Consider the following 14,895-nt stretch of genomic DNA (forward strand, 5'->3'; position numbering starts at 1 on the left):
CACCCAAAGTTGGTTGTTGGCAGCAGTAGGTACCACTACACTAAGATTGTAAATTATAGATAAATGAAACATAGGCTGGTAATCCCACTAGAACACCTTTTGGGGGTGGACAAGTAACACTTACATACATGCCCACTGGCCCTTGGGGACCCTCCATGCCAACTTTCCCTGTGAAGCTCTAGAGAACAGAGAGAGACTCATTTACGTTGAGAAATGTAGGTAATATTTATTTTTGAGGCAGAGGCTTTTGGCCTACAGTACTCACCTTATCACCAGGTGGCCCAGGACTGCCGTCTTGTCCAGGCTTTCCTGCAGGACCCTGTTAAAGTCACGAAATAGATACAAACAGAAGGTAAGAATGAGTAGAAGTTGAGGGTGGTGACAGAATGTGCAGATTGAACAATGATACTGTAGGCAAGTGATATTTTTTGTTGGACATACAGGAGTGCCTGGGGGACCTGCTTGTCCTGGCTCTCCCCCCAGGCCTGAGAATCCCTGGATTTATGACAGAGACAAGGGAGGTTAAAGACACATTGACTGTTGAATATACATCCCTGTAGCAACATATCAACACAATGCAATGTGCCCTATTAGCATCACATATCAATACTTTACAAAGCAGTGTTGATGACCCCAGCTCATCCTTGGTTGTGCAATGCTGAATGTGTCTTACAAGGACACTGACTGACTCAGCCTATGAACCCCCTTGTCTGACATTTACGTGCTCCTATAAAGAAGAGAGCTGTATCAGCACTAGCCACCACAGGCCCACAGGCGGGTGATTACATCTGTGTCTAGGATCATCTGATATCTTTTCTAACCAACCAACAACTCACACTTCCTCCCTTTATTGCTCAGGTTTATGAGAGTTCAGTGATGATTGAGCCTTTTGTGTTTTTATCCTTTTTACTGTTGACCTCTTCTTGTTTAGAGCCGATTGGTTACCCGGATATGACTCACTCTGTCTCCTTTAGATGCAGGAATGCCAGCAGAGCCAGGAGTACCCTGTCAATCACACATTACACATATTCTCTTTTATCATGTCATACATTCATTTGTATACACAGAACATATAAAAAATCCAGAAACTTTTACACACATTTATTTTAGGTTTTAGGCTATTTATCAATAATGGTTGGTTGAACTAGCTGAGCTAGTACCTATTCAATGAACTATATTGGAAATGTCCACTAGACAATTAAGGAGTCAGTTGAAAATCATAATAAGTGACATTAAAATATAAAAAGTTATAAAATGGGAACCTGTGTACCAGGCTTTCCTTCTGCTCCCCCAGTCTCAATGTGGCCTCTAAAACCCTGCAACATAACACACAGACATAGACACGTCTGGCATACATACCGTACAACACACAGCAAGGAGAGCTGTTTGTTACTATAGCTACAGTACAGCTATTGTCTGTCAGGTAATATTCATATGAGAATGAGTACTCTTCTCTTACCGGGATTCTAGGTATACCAAAAAGACCAGGCTGTCCACCACGGCCCTGGAAAGAAAAGACATCAGAGGGAAAATGTGATTAATCCCCCAACAACCTCCTTCAGAAGAGTGCATAGTCCTTTATCTACAAAGTTGTTTTGTTTGGAACACAGCGCTGCCATCACACAATTACTGTTGTTGTTTACGCAGTCCAAAAACGGACCATTATAAATCATATTCTTTGTCAGGTGGGCCTCATTTCTAAGTTTATTCTATTGCCGACATCACTAGCTAAGTTATAAAATATGATCTTACAGTGTAAGTCTTTCACAGGGCAGTTCAGAGAAACAGATAGTAATTTTGGTGATCATAGAATGGAGTCATGAGTGCATTCAGATGCGTGGTCCACAGCTCATTTTCTACACAATAGAGAAACACAGAAACACATTCGGTTCTGAACAACTCAGGGTATGACGCCATGTCATCTTGTAACTATACATCAAACATAGTGATCATAAACGTTCACACTGTATATGACATGAGTTTTATGATATGGAAATGTGAAGTGCACATTTGGACTCACAAGGGTTTGTCTTGCTTGTATGACATCAAAGTGGTATTTATTATAATCCTCAACGTCTCATCTTTCAAAATATATCTAGTCGTTTTAATTTACAGCATTTCCCTCACTCAGACAACAACAAAAACGTGCAAAAGTTGCCCTGTTAGAATGGAGGGATGGAGGCAACTACTTGTTGCGTGTGGTGCTCAAGTTCAGAACAGCTGTCAGTCAAAACCCATACAGCAATGTGATGCATAGAGAGTGACGTCTGACATAATTTATAGCATAATTCTGTACAGCTACTGCGTTCTAATTTAGATGCTTCTCAGTGCCCAAATCTGCCATTTTCAACTCATATACGGGTAGGAGTGTAAAGGGCTAGATAGCATGCAGAAAAGATAGTGAACTACATATTTTATTAGTTTTGTTTTTATTCCTAAAACCAGGCATTCAAGGCACATGGCCATTGGTTTCTCAGCTCCATACCAAACTGTGTAGAATTGCTGGAAATTAGCTTCAAAACGGCAAAATCTTCTCTCACCACCAAGATATCTTTCTAGCTAATAGACTATGTCAATGGACTGTGGGGAGGTCAAAATAATGAAACTGTCAAAACTATTCATTTTAAAATGTTGATTACTACTTACTATTATCATTCACCTGATTATAAGAGAATACTTGATTTAATTTTTTTTCTAACATATGATGGGGGTCCCTGGGTCGCCGGTTTGGCTTGGGCAAGAAAAGTTTGAAAACCCCTGTATTAGATGACACAGGAGACAGTTACCCTGGGTCCTTTAGGTCCCGACTTCCCATTGCGGCCTGGAGCTCCCCTGTGGCCCTTAGGAGCAAACAAAGAGAGACATTCAAAATCAAGACTTTCAGTCTGTAAGATATGACGTGATGCCAATGTATATGAACATGGCATCAAAATCTCAGTCAGTATTGTACTGTATTCAAACTCTATGAGACTAAATCCAATCTTTGGGAAGCTCATCATACAATATTGGACAGAGGGGAGCTCTAACAGCACTAGAACAACAGTTCCAGTGGTTCCCTCGGGAAAGGAAGTTACCTCAGGAAAAGACATTCTAAGTCTAATCACTCCACTAGACTGCAATAAACTCTCCTGACCTTTGACCCTTCCTTTCCAACCACTCCCTGGAGGCCGACCTCTCCGTCTTCACCCTGCATCAGTATGTAACAGCAAATGAGGTACAGTAGGAGGATAGGCAGAGTGTTATTATGTTAATAAAGGCTGTGAATTGCAGGTGTGATCCTGATGTTTACCTGGATGCCTTGGGGACCAGCTTGACCTCTGAGACCAGGAAGCCCTGAGAGGCCAATCTGACCCCTCTCACCCTGATGGCCTTGGATCCCTGACGCACCAACAGAACTCTGAGGAAAGAAACACTAATGGTATCAAAACACCATATGATATGCAAATTCATGTTTTCAGAAAAACACGTTACAAGAGCTTCATGAACATGACCTTTGTGACCGTCCTGATTAATTTACTACTGCTTCCAGGCGAAGGCTTTCCAAACTCATAATCAAGTCCTTACCCTGTCTCCTTTGGTTCCAGCATCTCCGTTGTCTTCATCTAGTCCTCTGAAGCCCTACAGGAAAAGTCAGATCTGATCAGATAGGAATCATAAAATAGAACATCACTCCTCTCTAATGATGCCACTTCTGTTTAATAAACAAGATAATAAATCTATACATCTTACTGTGCCACCTGGAGCCCCCTTCAGACCTGGAATTCCAGCAGTCCCCTAAAAGACAGACAGATAGAGAGAGGAGAGGTGGTAGAGAGAGAGAGTGAAATGTGGATTTGTTTCCCTCATAAGGTCACACAGGTGCTTTAGATTCATAACAATGTATCCCGGTGTCTCTAGCTACATCTGATGGCAGGCCCATCATTTTTACTGAGATAAAATGATGACCCTTTTACTATATAATATGTTTAGAGTAAATATAGGCATGACCTCATTCCAATAGGGAAACCCCTGTAAAATAGAGGTTATCCATTTCTGTTGTTATGGCGCTTGAACTAAAACCTGGAGTGAGTGAAACACCAGCTGGCAGAGTTGTAAAATGGGTGACAAAAAGGGCTTCACAGGCAAGGATATTGCTGCCAGTAAGATTGCACCTAAATCAACCACTTATCGGATCATCAAGAACTTCAAGGAGAGTGGTTCAATTGTTGTGAAGAAGGCTTCAGGGTGCCCAAGAAAGTCCAGCAAGCGCCAGGACCGTCTCCTAAAGTTGATTCAGCTGCGGGATCGGGGCACCACCAGTACAGAGCTTGCTCAGGAATGGCAGCAGGCAGGTGTGAGTGCATCTCGCACACACAGTGAGGCGAAGACTTTTGGAGGATGGCCTGGTGTCAAGAAGGGCAGCAAAGAAGCCACTTCTCTCCAGGAAAACATCAGGGACAGACTGATATTCTGCAAAAGGTACAGGGATTGGACTGCTGAGGACTGGGGTAAAGTCATTTTCTCTGATATATCCCCTTACCGATTGTTTGGGGCTTCCGGAAAAAGCTTGTCTGGAGAAGACAAGGTGAGCGCTACCATCAGTCTGTGTCATGCAACAGTAAAGCATCCTGAGACCATTCATGTGTGGGGTTGCTTCTCAGCAAGGGAGTGGGCTCACTCCAATTTTGCCTAAGAACAGAGCCATGAATAAAGAATGGTACCACACATCCTCTGAGAGCAACTTCTCCCAACCATCCAGGAACAGTTTGGTGATGAACAATGCCCTTTCCAGCATGATGGAGCACCTTGCCATAAGGCAAAAGTGATAACTAAGTGGCTCGGGGAACAAAACATTGATATTTTGGGTCCAGGCCAGGAAATTCCCAGACTTAATCCCATTGAGAACGTGTGGTCAATCCTCAAGAGGCGGGTGGACAAACAAAAATCCACAAATTCTGACAAACTCCAAGCATTGATTATGCAAGAATGGGCTGCCACAGTCAGGGCCAGATGTGGCCCAGAAGTTAATTGACAGCATGCCAGGGCGGATTGCAGAGGTCTTGAAAATAAGGGTCAACACTGCAAATATTGACTCTTTGCATCAACTTCATGTAATTGTCAAAAAAAGCCTTTGACACTTATGAAATGCTTGTAATTATACTTCAGTATTCCATAGTAACATCTGACAAAAATATCTAGACACTGAAGCAGCAAACTTTGTGAAAATTTATATTTGTGTCATTCTCAAAAAATTTGGCCACGACTGTATGTCTACATTTAGGGAAAACTACAGTACTACACATAGGCTACAGATGATCATGAAAAGTGAATCAATATAATCAATATGATTTAGACAATTATTCTAAGTATGACTTTGAAAGTTAAAGCACATAAAGTATAAGCACGCTCCTATACACTCTGATGGTGAGCAAAGGATCCATCCACTAGAGGGCAGTGCAATAACACTTGTATGTACATGTGCAGCACAACGTAAGCCTGCTTCCACTTTGAGTATAACAAACTTGGATACTGGATATTTAAAAAGTTACCTTCCCTCCAGTCTTTCCTCTGTCTCCCCATGGACCTGTCTCACCAGTGAAACCCTGTAGTTCAGTGAGGAGAGACAGGAGATGCCAGTGATGTTACTATAAACTAGTGGTTCCCAAACTGTGGGGCGAGGGGTCGGCAGGGTAGGCACGGAGAGGTAGGGGGAGATGAACAATTACAGAACAAGATTCATGACGATAAACCCTAACCTGCGTTTGCATGGAATTGGTCACTATCATCATAGGGGAATAGAATACAGTAGCAAACAAAATGTTATAGACTAGATGATGACGGCTTATTACTAGGGCCTGATGGTTTTCCAGGTCATCTGGTCAGGAAAAACTCCTGACACTAAAGTCATATGCCTTTGATTTTACTGTATGTTACGGTAAATTTGTAACATACAGTGCATTCAGAAAGTATTCAGACCCCTTGACTTTTTCCACATTTTGTTACATGACAGCCTTATTCTAAAAATGTATTGTTTTTTTCTCCCTCATCAATCTACTCACAATATCCCATAATGACAAAGCAAAAATACGTTTTTAGAAATGTTTGCAAAGAAATATAACATTTACATAAGTATTCAGACCCTTTACTCGGTACTTTGTTGAAGCACCTTTGGCAGCGATTACAGCCTTGAATTTTCTTGGGATTAACGCTACAAGCTTGGCACACCTGTATTTAGGGAGTTTCTCCCATTCCTCTCTGCAGATCCTCTCAAGCTCCTTCAGGTTGGATGGGGAGAATTGCTGCACAACTAATTTTGGGTCTCTCATAGATGTTCGATCGGGTTCAAGTCCGGACGCTGGCTGGGCCACTCAAAGAAATTCAGACCCGAAACCACTCCTGCGTTGTCTTGGCTGTGTTTTTAGGGTCGTTGTCCTGTTGGAAGGTGAACCTTCGCCCGCGTATGAGGTCCTGAGTGCTCTGGGGTAGGTTTTCATCAAGGATCTCTCTATACTTTACTCCGTTCATCGTTGCCTCGATCCTGACTAGTCTCCCAGTCCCTGCCACTGAAAAACATCCCCATAGCATGATGCTTCCACCACCATGCTTCACCGTAGGGATGATGCCAGGTTTCCTCCAGACGTGACGCTTGGCAATCAGGCAAAAGAGTTAAAACTTGGTTTCAGACAAGAGAATGTTGTTTCTCTGAGAGTCTTTAGGTGCCTTTTGGCAAACTCCAAGCGGGCTGTCATGTGCCTTTTACTGAGGAGTGGCTTCCGTCTGGCCACTCTACCATAAAGGCCTGATTGGTGGAGTGCTGCAGAGATGGTTGTCCTTCTGGAAGGTTCTCCCATCTCTACAGAGGAACTATAGAGCTCTGTCAGAGTGACCATTGGGTTCTTGGTCACCGCCCTGACCATGGCCCTTTTCCCCCGATTGCTTTGTTTGGCCGAGCGGCCAGCTCTAGGAAGAGACTTGGTGGTTCCAAACTTCATCCATTTAAGAATGATGGAGGGCATTGTGTTTTTGGGGATCTTCAATGCTGCAGAAATATTTTGCTACCCTTCCCCAGATCTGTGCTTTGACACAATCCTGTTTCGGAGCTCTACGGACAATTCCTTTGACCTCATGGCTTGGTTTTTGCTCTGACATGCACTGTCAACTGTAGTACCTTATAAAGACAGGTGTGTGCCTTTCCAAATCATGTCCAATCAATTGAGTCCCGCTCCTTGAAAGTGGCAGCTCTACCCTTTAGCTCAGTGCGTATGTTGCCTGTCATCCATGGCTTCTGGTTGGGGTATGTACGTACGGTCACTGTGGGGACGACGTCATCGATGTACGTACTGATGAAGCCAGTGACTGATGTGGTGTACTCCTTAATGCCATCAGAAGAATCTCGGAACATATTCCAGTCTGTGCTAGCAAAACAGTCATGCAGCTTAGCATCTGTCGTCTGACCACTTCGTATTGAGTACTGGTACTTCCTGCTTGAGTTTTAGCTTGTCAGCAGGAATCAGGAGGATAGAGCTATGGTCAGATTTGCCAAATGGAGGGCGAGGGAGAGCTTTGTACGCGTCTCTGTGTGTGGAGTAAAGTCGTTCCAGAGTTTTTCCCCCTCTGGTTGCACATGTAACATGCTGCTAGAAATAAGGTAAAATGGATTTAAGTTTCCCTGCATTAAAGTCGGCGGCCACTAGGAGCGCCACCTCTGTGTGTCTGTTATAAAAAATGTACACAAAAATCAACTAGTTGTTCAGGGAGCTGGCTCAAAACAGAGCAGCACGCCTTGCCCTCACTGCACATTCAGAACTAACATCAACAACATACATGCCAGTCTTTTCTGGTTGACAGTTGACAAGAGACTAGTTGCTTCTCTTCTAGTTTTTATGAGATCTATTACTGTGATAACAATTCTGGATTATCTGCATAATTAAATAACATTCAGCTCAGACACCCATACATACCCCATAAGACATGACACCAGGGGTCTCTTCAGACACCCATACATACCCCATAAGACATGACACCAGGGGTCTCTTCAGACACCCATACATACCCCATAAGACATGCCACCAGGGGTCTCTTCACAGTCCCCAAGTCCAAAACAAATTCACAGCAACACACAGTATTTTACAGAGCACAGGAGTTTGGTGACACCTTAATTGGGGCGGGCAGGCTTGTGGTAATGGCCTGAGCAGAATAAGTGGAATGGTATCAAGTACATACCATTCTATTGGCTTCGTTCCAGCCATTATTATGAGCCAACTTCCCCTCAGTAGCCTCCACTGATACAGAGGCATGATTGCATGGAACTCCCTTTCATCTCCAAAGCAAACAGTAAAATTACCTTAAAACCCCCCAGAAAAAACAACATCTCATGGAACAGAGGGGACTGTGAGGACACACACACACACACACGCACACACACATACACACAATTTGTATTTATTTTTATTGTTTGTATATTGTTGTATTTTAAATATGTGTATTAGTGTCTTGTTACTTGTCAAGTTTTGTGATTTTTTGTGGACCCCAGGAAGAGTAGCTGCTGCTTCTGCAAAAGCTAATGGGGATCCAAATAAACAAATAAACCGTTTGCTCAAATTAAACTCTAAATCTTTCACAGGCCCCAGTGTGCTCCCAGATGCCAGCAACACTGTGGAACATTCCCACAGCTCTGGGCCTGTAGTCACTGGAGAGAGAGGTGGAAACCAAAGCACAGGGGATAAACTGTGGCGTCATACTGGCGATTACAATGCACCATCCGCTGACACATCAAGTCTCATCACCGTAGCTAACTACATCAGTGTTGCTGACGGAGCTGGGACATGCTTTAGTCTCATTCACATTTGCCTATCTAATCACATTGCAATGTATTTCTATCACGATGAGGTTGGGGAAACATTCCAGTATTAAGATGTGGGAAATGAACACAACTCGAGAAAGTACCGTGTGAATACAACGTATCCATTTCAAAATTAGATACAGGCGGCTCCTGTGTATGAAATCCATATCAGTCTTGTGTATGACTATAAGATACTTTTCTTTTGTGTGTCACAAATACATTTTCCTGTTGATCCCTAAAATATACTTTCAGTAACTTATCTGCCACGTCGACGGACTTACAAAATTTCAGCAATCAACTTTAATCATCATAAGATAATATTTACAACAGCCTTCAATTACAGCAACCTGGGTGGAGTTGAGGACTGTGGTATTAAGGCAGGTTGACATTTCCAGTCCAAAATAGCCTGACTGGGGAGTCTAAGTGAGAACACTGCCATGGCTGGGTCGATGTCAGGGCCAAGGCTGTTGCTCTGCTGTGATGCACATCCAACACCATGTCCTGGTGAACTGGGAGATCAAGCTATTCTTTGACAGCACATGCGCCAAAACTGCATGGTTACATTAAGTTTCATAACACTCCCAGGCAGGATGCTGTGAGATGGGTGGACAGTGGACACTGGAAAGAATCTTACCCTGAAGGAAGTCCTGTCCTCCTGGGAGTTCCTCCACAGGCAGAGGGTGGGGAGTCCTGGAGGACCTGGGAGGCCTGTATCACCTCTCCTGTCCTCCTGGGAGTTCCTCCACAGGTAGAGGGTGGGGAGTCCTGGAGGACCTGGGAGGCCTGTATCACCTCTCCTGTCCTCCTGCCCTCTGACACCCTGAGATCCCCAGAGAATCACAGATAACAGAGCAGTCTATGACAATGAGTGATGATGCTCAACCAACTGCGAGTCACAACGCAGACATTAAAAACACGTTCACATACATACCATACAATCCATAAGTCATTTGGGTTTTACTCATCATTCATCATCCTTATTCATCATTACTCAACAATATTCCAAACAATTATTTCACCAGAGATCTATTCACTTACCTTGTCTCCTTCAAACCCAAGATGACCTTTTCTGCCTGCACATCCCTGCAGGAACGACAATGTGGTGAACATAGGGACAGATATTTACAGGAAGTTATAATAATACTGGAACAACTTGAAAAGATCACGGTTTGGCAGTAGAACTAGAAGATGATGCAACAGAGTGGCAAAGTGTAAATTTTGGTCTGCAGTACCACATTAATGCCACATCTTTTGAAATGCTTATTTCCTCTCCTGTCATTTTGTAGAGTGCATGAATCAGTCTATGTCCATGTCCTATGGGTAGATACAACCACAGCATTTGTACAGTATTTCCATGACCTGTACTTATAGCAATAACACATTTTAAAGATTAAAGGGAGTTGTTTTTTGGGCATTACATGAGCTGCAGTGGGACATTTTTTAATTAAAATTAGAGGCAGTTATAAACCACTGATGTTTTAATTTTCCGATAGAGACAAAGATATCAGTGTCTTACAAGAAAACCATAGCTGAATAAACCCCTGAAGACATACAGTTCCTCTCATGAGGAAGAAATGGATGACTGTTCCATATTCGAAGATCCCCACTCAAATGTCAGTTTCTTCTGCTTCTTGTCTCCATAAAATCACATGTTCAGTAAACATAACTTTGCTTGTGTGAAATCATTGACTTTGATTCTATGTGGAGTGTAAGTCCTGATGATATTTAAAGGATCTGAGTTTTGAAAACAGATATCTATATGAGCATTTCTGACTCTTAAAACAGTGCGTTTCCCTGAGAGATTCTTACGCTATTTCCTGGAGGGCCAACTGGCCCTGGAGGGCCACTCAGGAGCCTGTAAATCCTGTTGTCAGATCCAATTATGACATCACCCTCACTGGGTGCCACTGTCAGCAAGCCTGTATGGTCAAAGCCAGCCTGTCTCTTCCCCTGGGCCCTCTGTGTGAGAGAGCCACTGTTAGTCCTTCCCTGCTCCAATGCTTACCCTGCAGGAGGCAACAGGTTCTCCTCCATGAGACCACTGGGGTCAGGGTGGCCAGACTGGGATGGGCTCTTCCGATCAGGACGTTTCCTCTGGAGACTGGGCGAGGGGTCGGGGGAGTCCAGGTCGATGATTCCATGTTGTGGCCAGTCATCTGTGTCTGCGGTGATGTTCTCATCCAAGGCTGTGACTGTAAACCAGTACTTGCTGTCATGGCCACCTATACCAGTGTGGTGTAAGGTAAGGATAGAGAGATTCGCATCAGCAACTACCACAAGCCCATTCCCTTGTTGTAGGGTGGCTGAGTTCTGGGAGATAGGAGAGTTGCCTTCTGGGAGGGATCCTACGAAGAGAGAGAGAGAGATAACTATGGTTAATGGTTGCAGCCACATAACCAGATCCCCTGATACACAGTATCTAGAATGGTCACTCACCCACAACAGATACATCTCCATCAAACAGTTCCATCAAATGAACAACAACAAATGACTGAGACAGCATTAAATAGATCAACATTTCCCCAATTACATGTATACCAAACATTAGGAACACCTTCCTAATATTAAGTTGCACCCCCGCCTTTTTTTTATTGTTATGTTCCATTACTGTTCTGATGTGGCCTATGTATTTTTGTAATAGAAAAGTATTATACTATACAAATCATCTAATGAATGTAAATCCTGAATCTGAGATTACAAGAAAATGCAATTTACCTGAAAACATGTCCCTCCCACTAGAAGGTTCAAATGAAAGATATTTGATATACAGTTGAAGTCGGAGGTTTACATACACTTAGGTTGGAGTCATTAAAACTCATTTTTCAACCACTCCACAAATTTCTTGTTAACAAACTATAGTTTTGGCAAGTCGGTTAGGACATCTACTTTGTGCATGACAAGTCATTTTTCCAACAATTGTTTACAGACATTATTTCACTTTCATCATTCACTGTATGACAATTCCAGTGGGTCAGAAGTTTACATAAACTAAGTTGACTGTGCCTTTAAACAGCTTGGGAAATTCCAGAAAATTATGTCATGGCTTTAGAAGCTTCTGATAGGCTAATTGACATCATTTGAGTCAATTGGAAGTGTACCTATGGATGTATTTCAAGGCCTACCTTAAACTTTGCTTGACATCATGGGAAAATAAAAATAAATCAGCCAAGACCTCAGAAAAACAATTGTAGACCTCCACAAGTCTGGTTCATCCTTGGGAGAAATTTCCAAATGCCTGAAGGTACCACTTTCATCTGTACAAACAATAGTACGCAAGTATGAACACCATGGGACCATGCAGCCGTCATACCGCTCAGGAAGGAGACACGTTCTGTCTCCTAGAGATGAACGTACCTTGGTGCGAAAATTGCAAATCAATCCCAGAACAACAGCAAAGGACCTTGTCATGATGCTGAAGGAAACGGGTACAAAAGTATCTATATCCACAGTAAAACAAGTCTTACATCGACATAACCTGAAAGGCCGCTCAGCAAGGAAGAAGCCACTTCTCCAAAACTGTCATAAAAAAGCCAGACTACGTTTTGCAACTGCACATGGGGACAACGATCGTACTTTTTGGAGAAATGTCCTCTGGTCTGATGAAACAAAAATAGAACTGTTTGGCCATAATGACCATTGTTGTGTTTGGAGGAAAAAGGGGAGGCTTACAAGCCGAAGAACACCATCCCAACCGTGAAGCTCTGGGGTGGCAGCATCATGTTGTGGGGGTGCTTTGCTGCAGGAGGGACTGCTGCACTTCACAAAATAGATGGCATCATGAGGAATGACAATTAGGTGGATATATTGAAGCAACATCTCAAGACATCAGTCAGGAAGTTAAAGCTTGGTCACAAATGGGTCTTCCAAATGGACAATGACCCCAAGCATACTTCCAAAGTTGTGGCAAAATGGCTTAAGGACAAAAAGTCAAGGTATTGGAGTGACCATCACAAAGCCCTGACCTCAATCCTATAGAAAATTTGTGGGCAGAACTGAAAAAGCGTGTGTGAGCAAGGAGGCCTACAAACCTGACTCAGTTACACCAGCTCTGTCAGGAGGAATGGGCCAGAATTCACCCAACTTATTGTGGGAAGCTTGTGGAAGGCTACCCGACAGGTTTGACCCAAGTTAAACAATTTAAAGGCAATGCTACCAAATACTAATTGAGTGTATGTAAACCCACTGGGAATGTGATGAAATAAATAAAAGCTGAAATAAATCATTCTCTCTACTATTATTCCGGCATTTCACATTCTTAAAATAAAGTGGTGATCCTAACTGACTTAAAACAGGGAATTTTTACTAGGATTAAATGTCAAGAATTGTGAAAAACTGAGTTTAAATGTATTTGGCTAAGGTGTACGTAAGCTTCCGACTTCAACTGTAAACAATCCATGTCTCAATTGCCTGAAGGCTTAAAAATCATTCCTTAACCTTTCTCCTCCCCTTCATCTACACTGATTGAAGTGGATTTAACAAGTGACATCAATATGGGATCATAGCTTTCGCCTGGATTCACCTGGTCAGTCTAGGTCATGGAAAGAGCAGGTGTTCTTAATGTTTGTATACTCAGTGTAGCTGCATTACATAGAAACGGTACTAGCCGTTTTTGACTATAGACAATGCTCAGCATCACTTACATAAGTTAAAAAATGGGTGAACAAGTCTGGGCCTGATGACCAACTTCAAAGAGAAGCTGGGATTACATTAGAGAGATAGCTGTGTCCAGGTGAGTGGCAGAGCTTCAGTCCACTTCACGCGGGCCTCTTCTAGAGCAGACAATGGGCCTTTATCTGTGATAAGATAGTATTAATGTGCTCTCTCTATCTCAGCGACCTCTCTCAGATGAGCGGATACTTGATCTCCCTGGGCCTGAAACTATTTGTCCAACTAAGCTCCTTAACCTCCCTATAGCTCTGCCTCTCATCCCCAGGCTGAGCCCCGGAGTGGAACCACTGGATTAGAGGAAAAGGCAGAGCAGTAACAGAATGACAGCGCAAGGGAGAGCATTGTGCTATACACGTTATGCGCAAACCTACTATAGGAGGTTTGATGTCGTATGGAAACACTAAGGGAAATTACACTGTTAGCATCTGTAATAGAGAGGCTCCATACTTGGCCAACTGCTAGTGGCTGCAGCAGAACAGAACAGACTACTGCAGTGAGGGAGTGGTTTGTGGGAACAATTGATCCGGGGGTGTGGGTCTGGGGGTTTGAGCTGGAACTCTGCTCAACAGTGCGAACTGGAGATGAGCATGTGGCCAAGGAATACAGTACTCCAGACTCTTTGATCTCTGCAGTGGATCAATAATGACTCCGTCGTATTCATCTCTGCATAATACAGGACATACAGTACGAACTCAAATTGATTATGAAGTAATAAATCATGCATCTATTTCCAACCATGTCTTGCCAGATAGACACACAAAGCATTAGAAGAATATAAAGGATAATTCGCCTTTAGTGCAAACAAACACAAAACCCTGGTGTGAGATCCTTTGTGTAATGTCTAATCCTAAACCATGTATACAGTTGAAGTCGGAAGTTTATATACACCTTAGCCAAATACATTTAAATACATTTAATTTCTTTCGTCACATTCCCAGTGGGTCAGAAGTTAACATACACTCAAGTAGTATTTGGTAGCATTGCCTTTAAATTGTTTAACTTGGGTCAAACATTTCAAGTAGCCTTCCACAAGCTTCCCACAATAAGTTAGGGGGAATTTTGGCCCATTCCTCCTGACAGAGCTGGTGTAACTGAGTCAGGTTTGTAGGCCTCCTTGCTCGCAAACGCCTTTTCAGTTCTGCCCACAAATTTTCTATGGGATTGAGGTCAGGGCTTTGTGATGGCCACTCCAATACCTTGACTTTGTTGTCCTTAAGCCATTTTGCCACAACTTTGGAAGTATGCTTGGGGTCATTGTCCATTTGGAAGACCCATTGTGTCAATTGCCAATTAGAAGCTTCTAAAGCCATGACATCATTTTCTGGAATTTTCCAAGCTGTTTAAAGGCACAGTCAACTTAGTGTCTGTAAACTTCTGACCCACTGGAATTGTGATACAGTGAATTA

The 14,895-nt window shown here is 43.0% G+C and overlaps 2 protein-coding genes across 2 annotated transcripts in view; both read right to left on the bottom strand.

Moving 5' to 3' along the window:
• Positions 1 to 38: 38 nt before the first annotated feature.
• Positions 39 to 3,786, bottom strand: LOC139028791 (uncharacterized). Its single transcript, XM_070446954.1, has 11 exons — positions 3,730 to 3,786; positions 3,565 to 3,618; positions 3,290 to 3,397; positions 3,134 to 3,187; positions 2,787 to 2,840; positions 1,460 to 1,504; positions 1,271 to 1,316; positions 961 to 1,005; positions 442 to 495; positions 266 to 319; positions 39 to 178 (listed from the first exon to the last, which is right to left on the bottom strand). The coding sequence occupies exons 2-11, from the start codon at positions 3,600 to 3,602 to the stop codon at positions 41 to 43; spliced, it is 636 nt and encodes a 211-aa protein (XP_070303055.1). The 5' UTR covers positions 3,603 to 3,618; positions 3,730 to 3,786; the 3' UTR covers positions 39 to 40.
• Positions 3,787 to 9,451: 5,665 nt separating this feature from the next.
• The window catches only part of LOC139028770 (uncharacterized), a 14,712-nt gene continuing 9,268 nt past the window's right edge, over positions 9,452 to 14,895 (bottom strand). The window contains exons 2-4 of the mRNA XM_070446876.1: positions 10,827 to 11,166; positions 9,860 to 9,904; positions 9,452 to 9,641 (exon numbers count right to left, since the gene is read on the bottom strand). Of these exons, the coding sequence (XP_070302977.1) occupies positions 9,452 to 9,641; positions 9,860 to 9,904; positions 10,827 to 11,166 (575 nt within the window). The remainder of the gene's footprint in view (positions 9,642 to 9,859; positions 9,905 to 10,826; positions 11,167 to 14,895) is intronic.

Source organism: Salvelinus sp. IW2-2015, linkage group LG15 (assembly GCF_002910315.2).
Source record: "Salvelinus sp. IW2-2015 linkage group LG15, ASM291031v2, whole genome shotgun sequence".
NCBI classification, from domain to species: Eukaryota; Metazoa; Chordata; class Actinopteri; order Salmoniformes; family Salmonidae; genus Salvelinus; species Salvelinus sp. IW2-2015.